Source organism: Suncus etruscus, chromosome 11, assembly GCF_024139225.1.
Source record: "Suncus etruscus isolate mSunEtr1 chromosome 11, mSunEtr1.pri.cur, whole genome shotgun sequence".
Classification (NCBI taxonomy): domain Eukaryota; kingdom Metazoa; phylum Chordata; class Mammalia; order Eulipotyphla; family Soricidae; genus Suncus; species Suncus etruscus.
Genome location: NC_064858.1, coordinates 86,930,588 through 86,947,512, shown reverse-complemented (window position 1 = coordinate 86,947,512; position 16,925 = coordinate 86,930,588). Strand labels below are relative to the sequence as shown.

The 16,925-nt window shown below is 49.4% G+C and overlaps 1 protein-coding gene and 1 non-coding gene across 2 annotated transcripts; one reads left to right on the top strand and one right to left on the bottom strand.

Moving 5' to 3' along the window:
• Positions 1–652: 652 nt before the first annotated feature.
• Positions 653–785, bottom strand: LOC126023136 (small nucleolar RNA SNORA51). Its single transcript, XR_007500343.1, has one exon. It is a non-coding gene; the product is annotated as a small nucleolar RNA SNORA51 (small nucleolar RNA).
• A 7,309-nt stretch (positions 786–8,094) lies between these two features.
• On the top strand, positions 8,095–16,876 carry B4GALNT1 (beta-1,4-N-acetyl-galactosaminyltransferase 1). The gene is made up of 11 exons (XM_049783075.1): positions 8,095–8,305; positions 8,935–9,153; positions 9,580–9,741; positions 9,844–9,950; positions 11,001–11,041; positions 11,171–11,351; positions 13,628–13,726; positions 13,817–14,007; positions 14,815–14,955; positions 15,070–15,310; positions 16,155–16,876. The coding sequence occupies exons 2-11, from the start codon at positions 8,936–8,938 to the stop codon at positions 16,370–16,372; spliced, it is 1,599 nt and encodes a 532-aa protein (XP_049639032.1). The 5' UTR covers positions 8,095–8,305; position 8,935; the 3' UTR covers positions 16,373–16,876.
• Positions 16,877–16,925: the final 49 nt, after the last annotated feature.

The window sequence follows — 16,925 nt, the reverse complement described above, 5'->3', positions numbered from 1 at the left end:
ACTACCAGACTATTTCCGTGTTTCACCCTCAGCCTGGTTTGGATTATTTCGTGTGGACCCTGATTCTTTATACTATTTTGAATTAACTACTTCTTTTGTTTTTGTTTTGGAGCCCCACCTGGCAGTACTAAGGGTTTACTCCTGACTCAGCTCTCAGGGACTACTTGTGACAGAGCTTGGGTAACCATATGGAGCCTAAGAGATAGAAGTTAGGTCTGCCGCATGCAAGGGACCTTACCTATTGTACTCTCTCTTTTGTCCCTGAATTTACTTTTGAGTATGGTGTAAGATAGAAATTTAATATCTTTCTTTATATTTACTTCTATTTATTTTTATTTGGTGTGTTTCATTGTATTTTGGATTTACTTCTGACATTGTTTTCATGAATACCCCAGTGGTATTTGTGGGATCATAAGACTAGTACCTTAACTGGTATTATTTTATTTTATTTATTTATTTATTTTTGGTTTTTGGGCCACATTCAGCAGTGCTCAGGGGTCACTCCTGGCTGTCTGCTCAGAAATAGCTCCTGGCAGGCACGGGGGACCATATGGGACACCGGGATTCAAACCAACCACCTTTGGTCCTGGATTGGCTGCTTGCAAGGCAAATGCTGCTGTGCTATCTCTCCAGGCCCTTAACTGGTATTATTTTTTGTTCCCCAATTCACAATACAGACCAGGCAAAGGGCCTGAGTTGAGGTGTATATGGGGTGCATTTACTGTACCTCCTCTTTCTATATAGTCAGTGTAAAGAACACAGCCTGTGGTAAGAATTGGGAGGCCTTATCTTTTCTTTTCTTTTTTTCTTTCTTTCTTTTTTTTTTTTGATTTTTTTTAATCTTAATTGGTATTTGAGCTAATTTTCTTATTTCATTTTATGTGGCTAATCAGTTTTCCCAGTACCAGTTATTGAAAAGAATTCCTTGATCCACTTCATGACCCAGCTTCTTTGTAATAAATTAATTGTCCATTCATCTGAGAGTCTGTTATGAATTCAATTCTATTTCACTGGTTTGAAGCTCTGTTTCTATTCTATTTTGTTGTTGTTGTTATTGTTTATTGTTTTGGGGTCACACCCTGCAGCGCTCAGGGGTTACTCCTGGCTCTACGCTCAGAAATTGCTCCTGGCAGGCTCGGGAGACCATATGGGATGCCGGGATTTGAACCACCAACCTTCTGCATGAAAGGCAAAAGCCTTACCTCCATGCCATCTCTTTGGCCCCCTCTGTTTCTATTCTAGTTCAACTGTGTTGTGCCTCCCATCTTTTTGTCTAGAGTTATTTTGAATATTCTTTCTTTGAATAGGAGAAAATATTTATCCATCATATCTAATACAAAGGGATAATTAATTCCATTTGTATTAGGTATATATGTATATGTACCAAGATATATAAAGCATTCATTACACTATATGTATATATATATGTATATATATATGTATATATGTATATATATATATATATATATATATATATATCTGGGACTGGAGCAATAGTATAGGGGTAGGTTACCAGTCTTGAAGCTGACCCAGGTTTGATCCCAGCATCTCATGATCCCCCAGGCACTACTGGGAGTGATTCCTGAGGGCAGAGCCAGGAGTAAGCCCCAAACAAAAACAAAGTCATATAATGGGAAGAGAAGCCAAACAAAAAGTTCTTTAATAAAGAAATAGGAACAAACATACATATTTTTTTTTTATTTTGGGGTCACACCCGGCAGTGCTCAGGGGTTACTCCTGGCTATCTGCTCAAAAATAGCTCCTGGCAGGCACGGGGGTGGGGTGGGGGGTGGGGGGGTGGGGGGGGGGGGGGAGACCACATGAGACCCCGGGATTTGAACCTTAGGTCCTGGATTGATTGCTTGCAAGCAAACGCTGCTGTGCTATCTCTCCAGCCCCAACAAGCATAATTTAAATGTTTATTATAAGTGATTATTAGGGAAATACAAATAAAATTACAGTATCTCTTCACACTAGTGATAGTCACTTAGTTCAAACAATCTAGAAACAACCAGGGTTGATGCAGAATAGTGGAAAAGAAAACCTCATTCTCTGTTGGTGGAAATGCTGTTTGGTTCAGCCTCAATAAAAACCAGTGTAGACTTCTAACTGAAATAGAACTTCCAGGAGACACAACAATTCCATTCCTTGGCATAGGCCCAAGAATTTAAAATATTATTAAAAATTTAAATTTTAAATTTTAATTTATTTTTAAATTAAAATAAAAATCAATGACTTTTTGGGGGGCCACACCCGGTGGCACTTAAGGGTTCTTCTTGCTCTGTTCTCAGAAATCACTCCTGAGGGCCCGGAGAGATAGCACAGTGGTGTTTGCCTTGCAAGCAGCTGATCCAGGACCAAAGGTGGTTGGTTCGAATCCCGGTGTCCCATATGGTCCCCCAGGCCTGCCAGGAGCTATTTCTGAGCAGACAGCCAGGAGTAACCCCTGAGCAACGCTGGGTGTGGCCAAAAACCAAAAAAAAAAAAAAAAAAGAAATCGCTCCTGGTAGGCACCGGGACCATATGTGATGCAGGGATTCAAACCACAGTCTGTCCTGAATTGGGCTGCATGCAAGGCAAATGCCCTACCGCTGTGCTATCTCTCCAGCCCCTAATAACAATTTTTGTTTTGGTTTTTGGGTCACACCCAGCAGTGCTCGGGGGTTACTCCTGGCTCCACGCTCAGAAATTGCTCCTGGCACACTCGGGGAACCACATGGGATGCCAGGATTTGAACCAATGACCTTCTGCATGAAAGGCAAACGCCTTACCTCCATGCTATTTCTCCAGCTCCCTTTTTTGGGGGGGTTTTGAACCTAATAAAAAAATTTTTATTTAAACACCTTGATTACATACATGATTGTGTTTGGGTTTCAGTCATGTAAAGAACACCACCCGTCACCAGTGCAACATTTCCATCACCAATGTCCCAAATCTCCCTCCTCCCCACCCGACCCCCGCCTGTACTCTAAACAGGCTCTCCATTTCCTAATAACAATTTTTAAAGTAAAAAATATGTAGATGAAACTGGATCAATAAATATTAATAAATAGCAATAAATAAATATTAATAACTAGCATTTGCCTTGCATTGGTCAATCTGGGTTTGGTTTTGGGCACCACAAATGAACCCTAGAGCACTACCAGAAGTGATTCTTTTTTTTTCTTTTTTTTTTGTTTTTTTGGGGCCACATCCGTTTGATGCTCAGGGGTTACTCCTGGCTAAGCTGGGGGATCGAACCGTGGTCCTTCCTTGGCTAGCGCTTGCAAGGCAGACACCTTACCTCTAGCACCACCTCACTGGCCCCAGAAGTGATTCTTAAGTTCAGAGGCATGAGTAAACCTTGAGCACCGCTGAGTATGGAAGTGGGGGTGAAACAGGGCTCTCTAAATACAAAATAGAATAGTGAAAGGTCTTCTACGTCTAGGCTCCCTGAATCTTAGTCCTATTTTCTTCGATTTATCTGTTAGATTTTGTCTAAGATGTTTTCTACTGCTTTCTAGGTCAGAATTCAAATTTAAAGATTAAGAAATTCAATCTCCTGTGTGCAATCTCCTTCTGCCACTCCCTTAGTTTGAGAGAAGGTAATTTAGATGAGGAGGAATTCGAATGTTAATGACTTCATAAAAGCTGAATTTACAGACTGGCAACAGGGGAAGGAAGGGGGAGTGATGAGAAGACAGTTGCTTTCAAGTACAAGGTAGGATGTATCCTTTGGCTTTTCTGTTCTTTGGAATAGGGAATATGACCAAAAAAGGAAAATACAAATACATGGATAGATACTATCTTGAAAAATGACATTCAGATGGCCACTGAGCATATGGAAGTTTTCATCATCACTTTTTCTCAGGGAATTGCAAATCAGAAAAATGTAAATATATAAAAATGTGTGAGAAGTAAACTTTAGAGAGAGAAATAAATTTTATGTGTGGTCAAGTTGAATAAAATCTAATGAATCCAGGACCAGAGAACTCAATAGACTGAGCACATGCTTTGCAGGAAGGAAACCCATGTTTGATCCTGGCACTATATGGTCTCCTAAGCACAGCCAAGAATGATCCCGAGCACAAAACTGGGAGTATTCTCTGAGCACTGCCAAACATATATATATATACATAAATATACAATATATCACACTTTTCTCAACTTTTTTTTAAAACCTTATTTATTTATTATTTGATTGATTGATTGATTGGTTTTTGGACCATACCCAGTGGCGCTCAGGGGTTATTCCTGGGTCTGCACTCAGAAATCCCCCCTGGCAGGCTGGGGGACCACATGGGATGCTGGGCGTTGAACCGAGTCCTTCCTGGGTCAGCCCCAATGCAAGGCAAATGCTCCACTGCCATGCTATCTCTCCAGCCCCTCTCCAACCTATTTTACTCTCTCTTGAGTAAGTTCTTTTACAAAGCCTACGTACCTGATCTTTGATCCCTACAACAATCACAAATGAAAACAAACCTTTAGACTCTTAACATGCCTAAGGTGACTAGTGGGGGGACTAATAAAGGCGACATAATAATACTATTTGTAAAAACAATGTTCCCCCACCTAGGAAGTTAGGAAATAAACAAAAACTCTGATATAATAAAGTGACAAGTATTTTCCTTTAGATCCCACTCCACAATTACAAAAGTAAAACAAAATACATAACAAATAACTTTATGGGTTTTGGGGGGTATTTTTGTTGTGTTGTTGTTGTTGTTATTGTTGTTGTTTTGGGGTCACACCTGGCTCTAGGATTCAGGGGTTACTCCCTGGATCTGTGCTTAGGCCATATGGGATGTGGGGGGATTGAACCTGAAATAGGCCAGAAGCAAAGTAAAGGCCCTGCCCTTGTGCTATCACTCAGGCCTTTCTGTTTGTTTTTGTTTTGTTTTGTTTTGATTTTTGGGTCACACTCGGCAGCACTCAGGAGTCACTTCTGGTTCTACCCTCAAAAATTGCTCCTGGCAGAGTTGGGGGACCATATGGGATGCCGGGATTCGAACCACAGTCCTTCTGCATGCAAGGTAAATGCCTAAACTCCATGCTATCTCTCCAATCCAGGTCTTTTTGTTTTAACTTTATGATTTTGTGTGTGGACCATATCTACAGAACTTGGGGGTTTCTCCCAGCCCTTTGTTCAGGGTTCAGTCCTGTGGTGCTTGGGGGACTGTATGAGGTGCTGGGGATCAAACCCAATCAAAATATGTGCTCCAGGGACAGAAGCAATAGCAGCGGTAGGGCGTTTGCCTTGTACATGACTGACCCAGGATTGCCCTGGGTTTGATCCCCAGCGTTCCATATGGTCCCCTGAGCCAAGAGCCAGTAGGAACAACGTCACTGGGTGTGGCCCAACCCCCCCAAATGTGTGTGTGTGTGTGTGTGTGTGTGTGTGTGTGTGTAAGCTCCAGCCCTTTGAACTATTTCTCCAACTTCATGGTTTTCCTTACTAGTTTATGATTTCATTTTTAATTTGATTCATCACCAAGTCATAATATTCTAAAATTCCATGGAGTTAGCTCCACATCTCTGTGTGTATATGCACATGCTACCATTCCATCACATGTTCAAGAGCCATCCCACAACCAACAAGACCCCTCTACTCAACCTTCCCTCCCACTTCCCTCTGGTAATCATGTTTTCACCAAATATAAATGTTAATCTGTGGTTTTGCCAGTTTGCTTCAGTTTTCTTTACATGAGTGAAACCATCTAATAATTGTCTTTTGTGTGATTATTTCCCTTCCTATCAGTCCCAAAATGCATGGTTTTCTTTCTTTCTTTTGTTTTGGGGGCATACTTGGAGATGCTCAGGGGTTACTCCTGGCTCTGTACTCAAAAATCACTCCTGGCAGTGCTCAGGGGATTGAAATACAGTGGGTCCAATGAAAGACAAACTCTCTACTGCTATATAACTGTTCTAGCCCATGACTTCCTCTTTATTCTTTCTATTTATTTTTTTTTCTGTCTTTGGGCCACATGCAGTTGGCCCATGACATCCTCTTTTTTCTTTCCCTTTTTCTTTCTTTGGGTGACATTCAGCTGGTGCTCAGGGCTTACTTCCTTTTTTTTTAAATTATCTTTATTTAAACACCGTGATTACAAATATAATTGTACTTGTATGATTACAGTCATGTAAAGAACACTCCCCCTGCACCAGTGCAGGATTCCCACTACCAATTTCCCAGATCTACCTACTCCCCACCCCACCCACACCTGTACTCGAGACAGGCTTTCTTTTTCCCTCATTCATTCACATTGTTATGATCGTTTTCAGTGTAGTTATTTCTCTAACTGCACTTATCATTCTATGTGGTGAGCTTCATGTCATTAGCTGCACCTACATGGGAGGATGGGGGGAAGTAAGGGTTGGGTCTGAGGCAGTAAAATATTAGAAATGAGCTTTGTAGGGCAGTATCAAGGTCCCAATACAAGATGGATATTCTGGATATATAGAATATATGCACACAATAATATCAATATGAAAAAAAAGAGAAAAAATTTCCACTGACTGTCCCAATATAAACCAGTGCTAGAACAGCCTGCCCTCCTCCCAGAGCGCATTCCCATTAGTGTAGGGAGAGATAGGGGGAAAGCCTGTTGACTCCTATAGAGTCCACCTAGACCAGTGTCCAGGGAAAGACTGAAGTCCAGGGGAGAAAAACCCTATACCTGGCAAGAGCTGGTCTCCAGAATTCAGGGCTTACTTCTGGCTCTGCACTCCTGTTACTGGGGATAAGGGAACCATATGCAGTGCCAGTGCCAAGGTCGATCAAGGCAAGCACCTTACCTGCTGTACAGTCTCTCCTGTTAAATATATATAGGAATAAATATAGAATATATACATATAGAATATATAAATAATAATATAATAATATATAATATATAAATATAAAATAAATATATAGGAAGCAAGGAAGGATGGAAGGAAGAAAGGAAAGGAGAAAGAAGTGAAAAAGAAAGAAAAGAAAAAGAAATGAAGGAGGGAAGGAAGGAGGGATGGAAGGAAAGGAGGGTAGGAAGGAAAGAAGGATGGAAGGAAGGAGAGAAGGAAGGAAGAAGGGTAGGAAGGAAGAACGGGAGGGAGAGAAGGAAGGAAGGAAGGAAGGAAGGAAGGAAGGAAGGAAGGAAGGAAGGAAGGAAGGAAGGAAGGAAGGAAGGAAGGAAGGAAGGAAGGAAGGAAGGAAGGAAGGGAGGAAGGGAGGAAGGGAGGAAGGGAGGGAGGGGGGAGGGAGGGAGGGAGGGAAGGAAGGAAGGAAGGAAGGAAGGAAGGAAGGAAGGAAGGAAGGAAGGAAGGAAGGAAGGAAGGAAGGAAGGAGGAAGGAAGGAAGGAAGGAAGGAAGGAAGGAAGGACGGAAGGAAGGAAGGAAGAAGGAAGGGAAACTGCAGTTTGTGATAACTTCATAGTCCTCGGTTTTCCGGATACTTATCTCTTAAATGTTAGCTCAAGGGGGTGGAGGAGGGTGAGGAGGAAGGCTTTGCATCAGTCCTTTTTTTGTTGGGGGGGCCACACCCGGCGGCACTCAGGTTTTACTCCTAGCTCTGCACTCAGAAATCTCTCCTGGCAGCCTCGGGGGAACCATATGGGATCGCTCCGTCTTCAAACATCAGTTTGTCTCGGTAAAACAGTATTTTCCGGACCTAATCAGCCTGTGATCTCAGCTCAACTATTCATTTTTCTAAGAAACAGGATTCCAGAGTCCCCTCCGCCCTCCTTCTTCCCCAAGCCCTTATCTCCCATCCTTAACCCTGATAAGAAGCCGGTTGGAGAAGGAGGCTCCGAGGGGGCAAATAAGGAGCGAAAGGTCGGTCGGGGCCTGGGGGGGGGGACAGTCGGTGGCGACTCGGGGCTTTGGGGAGGGGGTTGCTAGCGGCTGGAGAAGCAGCTCACCCCTCTGGGAAGACGCTCCCCGCAGTTCCCTTTCGCGCCCGGCAGAAGGCGCCGGGGCGCGCGCACCCTGAAGCCTTCTCCGCAGCGCGCCCCGGAAGAGAGCGAGCCGCTAGCAAGCGCGGGGGTGCCCTTAGGAAGGAAGAAGAGCCGGCGGCCGACTGAGTCCTTCCCCGCTGGCCAGCGGGACTGGATCCCGAGAAGCCCTGACTGCGTTGCCTCTCCACGGCTTCCCTTCCACTTGGCCTGGAAACGCCAAATCTAGCCTTCGTTGCGGTGCCCCACGCTCCGGCGCTCCAAGGCAGGAGGAGGGGGTCCGCCCTGGGGTTCCCCCATCACGCCTCCGGCAGCCCCATGAGGACCCCCAGGCCGAGATCGAGAGCCCGGAGCAGCCAGGACGGGAGCCTAGGAGCGGCCTCGGAGCGGTAGACAGGTCAGTGGCGGAGCCGGATGCGGCGATTCAGGAGAAGGAGGAGGAGGAGAAAGGACGCGCGCGCTTGGTTGGGAATCCACCCCCGAGCCCCCAAACAGCTCCTCGAGGCCACCCACCCTCTGGGTCACCTCCTCCGGGGGGGGTGTCCTACGGTTGTGCAGACGTGATTGTGCAATTTTCATGCCCGGCTGGCAAGGTGCGAGGCCGCGGTGTGCGTGCATTCCTCCCGGGGGGGGCGAGTGGTGCAAAAGCGCAAAGGCCGGGATATCCGATCAGTGGCTCGGGTGAAAGCTTTGGGGCTTGCTGTGCTGCTCCGTTATGCGGGGAACACACCTCACCAGAGGGGTCCCCGGCGTCACCAAGCCAGGCCTTTCTTGTGTGTGCGTGAAATGAAAAAAAAAAAGCGAGATGCGGGAGAAGAAAGGAGGCCGGAGAGCCTGGGAGATGGATGGAGAGAGGATTGGGCCGCTTGAGTCCTGGCGCTCCGAGTGTGAGCAGGTCCCCCCCACTCCGGGGGCAGTCCCCGAGCTCCCCGATCAGCCCATGCCGGGGTCCGATTCCCCCCCCCCCCCCGTTTTTCCCTGCCCGCCTTATTCTCACCCCTTCCTTCCATCCACCCACCCACCCAGGATGCGGCTGGGCCGCCGAGCCCTGTGTGCGTGTGTCCTGCTATTCGCCTGCGCCTCGCTGGGGCTCCTGTACGCCAGCACCCGAGACGCGCCAGGCCTCCGCGTCCCCTTGGCGCAGTGGGCACCCCTGCAGGGCCCTCTCCAGCCGGAGCTGCGGCCCCTGGACCCAGAGCCCAGATACGCGCACATCCCCGTTCGGATCAAGGAGCGAGTCGTGGGGTGCGTTCCCGGGAAGGGGAGGTGGAGAGGCAGCAGAGAGGGGCGCTCTCTGGCTGTGGGTGGAGGGTGGCGTGGGAAGCTTTTGTTTCCTTGGCACAGCTCAGACACGGGGGGTCCTCCTGGTGGAGGAAGGGGTGTAAATTAGGAGGAGGATTTGGGCCTGGGGGAGGGAGGAGATGAAAATCTGAAAGCCCTGAAACTTATCTCAGCCATTTGTCCCCCTCATCCCTTACCCACCCTACACCACTCCGCCCTGGAAGGCTAGTGGGTTCTGATTTGGCAAGAAAGGGGTGAGGGGTGGGCAGGGAACTAACTGTGGACCACATCCCTGCCCCAGCCAAATCTCTGCCCCTGCCCCGCTGGAGAGCAATGGCAGGATGGTACGGTGAGGCTACGTGGCCACTCACACCCTGATCTCCACTCCAGGCTCCTGTCCCGAAACAGCTGCTCTTGTGAGTCCAGTGGGGGGAGCCTTCTCCCCTTCCTTCATAGGGTCCATGCCACTGATCTCACCAAGGCCTTTGACCCCAAGGAGCTGCCCGCTGCTGCCGCCCACCGGGAGCAAGAGTTCCAGGCTTTCCTTTCAAGGTAGGGCCCCTGCCAGAAGGGCAGGACTCTGCCCTGTGGCCTGGAGCATGGGGGCCAGCATCCTCCTGATTCCTCCTCTGTCTTCTCCATCTCCACTGCTAGGAGCCAGTCTGCTGCTGACCAGCTGCTGATAGCCCCTGCCAACTCCCCACTCCAGTACCCCGTTCAGGGAGTGGAAGTGCAGCCCCTCAGGAGCATCTTGGTACCAGGTGGGGAGGTGGGCCCCTGGAGGGGAGCGCAGTCCAGGAGCAGCAAGGGGCAGAACCTGAGGCTGGGTGGGGAAGAATGAAGAAAGACTAGAATGGGACATGGGGGCCTGGAGGCTTCTGATGAAAGGACTACTCTTGGGATCAAGGGGCTCTTGAGGTGAAAGGTGGGGAAAGAGGGGCTTTAGAGTTGTCATCAATTGCAGAATACGAGGCAGCCTTGGGAGAAAAATCAGTTTTTTGTTGAGTGGGCAGAAGTCAAATGGACTGGGGCCGGAGAGATAGCACGGCGATAGGGCGATAGGGCGATAGGGCGATAGGGCGATAGGGCGTTTGCCTTGTAAGCAGCCAACTCAGAACCGACAGTGGTTCAAATCCTGGCATCGCATATTGTCCCCGTGCCTGCCAGAGCGATTTTTGAGCACAAAGCCAGGAGTAACCCCTGAGCGCTGTCGGGTATGACCCAAAAACTAAAAAAAAAAAAAAGTGGGGCTGGAAAAATAGCACAGCAATAGGGCATTTGCCTTAGACGCAGAAGGACGGTAGTTCGAATCCCAGCATCCCATATGGCATATGGTTCCCCAAGCCTACAGCCTGCCAGGAGCGATTTCTGAGCATAGGTTAGAGGCAGAGGTAACCCCTGAGCATGGCCGGGTGTGACCCCCCAAAAAAAAAGAAAAAGTCAAATGGAGTGAAGGGGAAAAGACCAAAGCCACGGACCCTAGGCTATGTCCAACATGTGATCTGATGTGACCTCAAAACATGGGATGCAGGGCTGGAGCAATAGAGAGTAGGGTGCTTGCCTTGCATGCGGTCAACCCCAATTAGATCTCCATCATCCCACATGGTCCCTTAAGCACTGCCAAGAGTGATTCTCTGAGTGCATAACCAGGAGTAACCTCTGAGCATCACTGGGTATGACCGCAAAAAAAAAAAAAAAAAAAGTGAGATAGAATTCTCTATCAAGCTTGGTCAAAGAGGAATGGGGAAGCAAGGGAGAATTCAGAACTGTCTGTGATTCTTTTCTTTCCTTTTCTCCATCCTTTTCCCCAGGACTGAGCCTGCAAGCAGCTTCTGGCCAGGACATTTACCAGGTGATGGGGAGGGAGGTATGCCGGGATAGAAATGCTGGGAAGAAACAGGGCTGCCAGAGTAGGAGAAGTGGGACCATGAAGGCTGGAGGCAAACCTGGTCCCACCACACTCTCTGATCTCCTCCCCCAGGCGAACCTGTCTGCCACCTTGGGCACCTGGGATGTGGCCGGGGAAGTGGCTGGAGTGACACTCACTGGCGAGGGGTTACCAAACCTCACCCTCACCAGCTCCGGCCTGGACCAACTCAATCGACAGTTGCAACTGGTCGTTTACAGCAGCCAAAACTACCAGGCAAACACAGCAGATACAGGTGTGTGGTCTGGGTAGCAGTGAAGCCAAGCTGAGAATGTAGAAAGGCTGGAGCAGGCCAAGGGCAGAGGGGCAACGGGCAGAACTGCCGGACCACACAATGGGCATTTCAGCCAGGCTGGCAGGTCCAGGAAGGAAGAGAAGGAGCCTTTGTTTATTGGGGTCAGGAGCTGGCTAGAGGGGAAACTTGAGCTTTGGGTGTGCCCTCCCAAAATTGGGGGCCCCAGGTAGTGACCTACCCCAGAAGCCAGAAATCTCCCTGTTTGTTCACAGCCTGCACCTTAAAAGAGGGCAAAGGATTTGATCACTTCCAGCTCCCATTTTTCCTCTAGGGCAGGGCAGACTGCAGCACCTGTTCTCTCCAGAACAAACTGCACTAGGCCTGCCCACTCCTGTCAGGCTGCACTGCTGTTCTCTCTGCCTGGAATGTTCTTCCCGTGTTTTCGCTGTGGCTGATTCTTTTTTGTCATTGGCATCTCAACTCAAATATCTTTCTTCACTGTCGCATGACTTATCTAGTTCTCTATTCAGTACTTCAGTCTATGAAATTGCTCATTTACTCAGACTAGAGTCAGACCTATTAAGTAACTATCTCAGTCCTGTTGCTTAATACTTGTGCAAATATTGGCCTAGCTTTTCTGGGCCTTTCCTTTTACTGAACAGACACTCATTTTTTAAAATGATTGTTTTGGGGGCCGGAGAGATAGCATGGAGGTAAGGCATTTGCCTTGTGTGCAGAAGGTCGGTGGTTCGAATCCCGGCATCCCATATGGTTCCCTCAGCCTGCAATTTCTGAGTGTATAGCCAGGAGTAACCCCTGAGCACTGCCGGGTGTGACCCCCCCCAAAAAAAGAAAAGAAATGAAACAAAATAAAATAAAATGATTGTTTAATATACCTAAGGTCATTTTACAAGAACTTGGCACATTGCAAATGCTTCATATTGTTCAGTTTATTGATTTGTGCTTGCCTTTTTTCTTCTTTTTGGGTGCCTGGAATCAAACCCATAGATTCACACATGCAAATGAATGATGTATTCTTTTCTTTTTTTAGGGGGTGGAGTCATATTCAGCAGTGCTCAGGAGCTAACCTGGACTTTGCATTTAGAGGGCCTGGTGGTGTCCTGGGGGACCATATGAGATGCTAGGGACCAAATTTGGGTCTTCCAAGTGCAAGCCAAGATAGTTTACCTGCTGAACTATCTCTTCAGCCCAAACCACAGAGTTACCGCCCCCCCCAAGTTTCACAGTTAAATGCATCTTTCTTTGTCTTTCTCCCATCTGTAAGAATGTAAGCCTTAGGCCCAAGAAATAGCACAGTACTAAGGCACTTTGCGGTACTTGTAGCCAACAATCCCCAGCACTGACCCCCAAGCTCTGCCAGGAATGATTCCTATGCAACAGAGCCTGGAGTAAGCCTTAAGCAGTATCAGGTGTGACCCAAAGACTACCTTGTCCTCCGTTCCCCTCCCCCCCCAAATAAAATGTGAACTCCAGAAGACCAAAGATAGTGAAGAGATTAAGGCAATTTGCCTTGCATACCACCAATCCCAGTTCAGTTCCTAGTACCACCACATAGTTTATTCACATACTTCTGGGAGTAACCTCTAAGCCCAGAGTGGGAGTATTTCCTGAGCACCCCAGAAAAAGTTTAAGTTTCATGAGGGTAAAAATGGGCCATAACAATATGGCTATTTGTCTTGGGACTGACCTAGATTCAATTCCCAGCATCCCATAAGCTGCCTCATGCACTGCCAAAAGTTGTTCCTGAGCACAAAGCTAGGAGTAAGCCATGAGTATTGCTGGGTGTAACCCAAAAAGAAAAAAGGGGGGGGACACACCTATTCCTTAAGCACAAGATGCACTTAAATACCGATTTACAGGGGCCAGAGTGGTAGCACAGCGGTAGGACGTTTGCCTTGACACAGGACAGACATGGATTCAATCCCAGGCATCCCATATGGTTCCCTGAGCCAGGAGCAATTTCTGAGTGCAGAGCCAGGAGTAACCCCTGAGCACTGCTGAATGTGGTCAAAAATAAATAAATAGGGCCTGAGTGGTGGCGCGAGAAGTAGGGTGTCTGCCTTGCACATGCTAACCTAGGACAGGCTGTGGTTCTATTCCCTGACATCCCATATGGTCCCCCAAGCCAGGAGCGATTTCTGAGGAATAACCCCAGAGTGTCACCGGGTGTGGGCCAAAAAGCAATAAATAAATAATTACTGATTTACTGGAAAGAGCATGTCCCAGCCTTAACAGCCCCCGTGTCTTTACTCCAGTCCGGTTCTCCACCGTGGGCCATCAGGCAGCTTTCACCATCCGAATAAGACATCCCCCCAACCCTCGGCTCTACCCACCGGGCTCTCTCCTGGAAGGAGGTAAGGCTGGTGGGCTAGGGCCAAGTGTTCCTGATTCCTTCCTGGGGCTCCTTCCTGGTCCCCTCAGCCCCACTCTCCGGTTGCTCTCAGCCCAGTACAACATCAGCGCTCTGGTCACCATCGCCACCAAAACCTTCCTTCGTTACAACCGGCTCCGGGCTCTGATCGCCAGTATACGCCGCTTCTATCCAACGGTCACCGTGATCATCGCGGACGACAGCGACAAGCCGGAGAGCATCAGCGGCCCCTACATCGAGCACTATCTCATGCCTTTCGGCAAGGTGGGCCTGGAGGGCTTGGGGGCTGGACGCGGGGCCAGAGGGCTCCGGGAGAGGGCGCGCGCGCTCAGTTGGGTCCGCAGAACTGGGATTTGAGATTCCAAGGTTCAGAATCACCGGGCGCCCTTTAAACCCCAGAATTCCTGAGCTAGGCAGGAGCCAGACTGCAGAACGCGCCCGCATTCCTGAAAGGTACTTAGCACTTGATGGATGCTAACCGTTAATGAATGAATGCACACATAAACTAAATGTATTCCAAGGCACACACACTCCAACACGGATTCAAAATCATTATTTTAAAAAGTGGGGGGCGAGGGCCAAGTTTGCCTGGCATGCAGCCTACCCAGGAGAGGCCTGGGTTAGATCCCCAGCATCCCATATGATCCCCCAAAGCCTGCCAGGAGCAATTTCTGAGCACAGAGCCAGGAGTAACCCCTGAGCGCCGCTGGGTATGGCCCAGAAGCCAAAAAAATCAGAGGGGGGGTCGGAATGATAGTATAGATTTTAGGATACTTGACTTCCACTTGGCCCACCCGGGTTCCATACCCAAATGGTCCTTATCCAAAAATGGACCTTCTGAGCCTGCCAGGAGTGAGTGACCTTGGAACACAGAGCCAGGGGTAAGCCCTGTGCACCACCCAGTGCGGCCCAAATCTAAACTCCTAGGGATCCCTCTCTTCCTAAGCATTGGGGAGTCTGGGAAGGGATTGAAGCTGAGATCTGAGGGATAAAGAAAAAGGGGCAGGCAGGGTTCCTGCCCTCCGGGGCCTTCCACCCTACCGGCCCAGCGTCCATCTCCTCCCTCCCCAGGGCTGGTTCGCAGGCAGGAACCTAGCCGTGTCCCAAGTGACCACCAAGTACGTGCTTTGGGTGGACGATGACTTTGTTTTCACGGCGCGCACACGCTTGGAGAGGCTGGTGGATGTGCTGGAGAGGACGACCTTGGACCTGGTAGGGGAGAGGGGATAGGGGAGAGGAGGTACTGGAGTGACTCGGCAGACCAAGCGACCGAGAGCGGCCTCCCAGACCCCCCGTTCCACCCCACCCCTCCTTTGCTCCGCGCAGGTTGGGGGCGCGGTGCGCGAGATTTCGGGCTTCGCCACCACCTACCGGCAGATGCTCAGCTTGGAGGCCGGCGCGCCTGGCGGGGGGAACTGCTTTCGGCAGAAGCGGGGCTACCACCACGAGCTCGACGGCTTTCCCGGCTGCGTGGTCACCGACGGCGTCATCAACTTCTTTCTAGCGCGCACCGACAAGGTGCGGGAAGTGGGCTTCGACCCGCGTCTCAAACGCGTTGCACATCTGGGTGAGTGGCACCCCCTCCCGACAACTCGGGGGATACGCGCGCAGATGTGGGGCGAGACTTCAGCTGCAGTGGGGGGGGTCCTCCTCCCCACCGCCGGGGGGAGCCCTAGGGTCCAAACCTACAATCTCAAGATTGACCAAGAGATAGGTCCTTAGACTTTATTTACTTATTGATTAATTGATTGATTGGTTGTTGGGTCACATCCAGCGGTGTTCAGGGGTTAGTCCTGGCTTTGCGCTCAGAAATCGCCCCTGGCAGACTGGGGGACCATATATATGGGTGTCAGGAATCGAACTGGGTCCCTCCTGGGTTGACCGAATGCAAGGCAAGTGCCCTACCGCTGTGCTATCTCTCCCACCCAAGATAGGTCCTTAGAAATGGAGCTGCGTATGCCCCCTTCTAGAACTCAGATTCCAGGCCCTCCTGAAGGCTGGCTTTCTGCACCCTGATGTGATCCTCAGGGCCCACTTGTTGAGTAATTGTTGTAATATTGTTTTTGCCTGTCATCCCACCTGGATCTTCCAGGTGGGGGTGATTAAGGAAAGAAATAAATAGCTTGTTGGGGAGGCATAGGGAGCTCTTTTGCCAGAACTGACAGCTTGTTCGGTTTGCTTTTTGGAGCTGGCTGCAACTGACAAAAGACTTTCTTCGCTGAACCTTTGGTCCCCTAATCTTTTGCATTCGTTGATTTTTACTCCAGATATTATTATCAAAGTCTCCCCCAAAAGGGGGGACGGAAGAATGGGATTCAATTTATCTTTCTGGGAGTCATTCTTAGACTTGGAGACCATCAACAAGGGGTTTGACCTCCCCCCACACCCACTCTCTTTCTCTCCGCCCCTAGAGTTCTTTCTGGATGGACTGGGCTCCCTTCGAGTAGGCTCCTGCTCTGACGTGGTTGTGGATCATGCCTCCAAGGTGAAGCTGCCTTGGGCCTCAAAGGACGCCGGGGCGAATACTTATGCCCAGTACCGATACCCGGGATCGCTGGATGAAAGCCAGTTGGCCAGACACCGTCTGCTCTTCTACAAGCACCGGCTGCAGTGCATAACTGCTGAGTGACAGAGTGGGGCCGCTCAAACCTGGCAGCTGTCAGGCTGGACCTGTCTCTTTGTCTCTGCCAGAGCTCCACCACTCACTGACAACTCAACTGACTGGCCCCGAGCCCTGAGTGCCACCTCCCACCCCGTCCCTTCAGCTCCCAAAAAAAAGGGGGCTTGTGCTGGTGACAACCCCCTTCCTGTGAGTGCCAGGGCCAGGACGGAGCCATAACGCCCACAGCCAGTGCCAAGTTCTCCCCCAACCCCTTTCTCATGGGGCTGGAAGTTGGGGGTCACTCTCCCAAGTGCCAAAAAGCCCAGGGGACTCTTAAGAACTTAAAGTGGAAACATTCACCTCTCGACTCCTTGGGACTGAGGGAGTGGGGAGCCCCAAAAATGTGTTCCCTGGGATGTACCCCATGTCTGGATCCAGGACTCTACACCGGTTCCAGCCCTGCCCCTGCAGAGAGAACTGGGAGTTGGAGAGCTGGACTGGGTGGGAGCTGGTGAACACAGGCGAAAGCCATTTTCAGTGTCTCTGCGGTGCTGTATGTGAAGGAAAAGGGCATGGGATG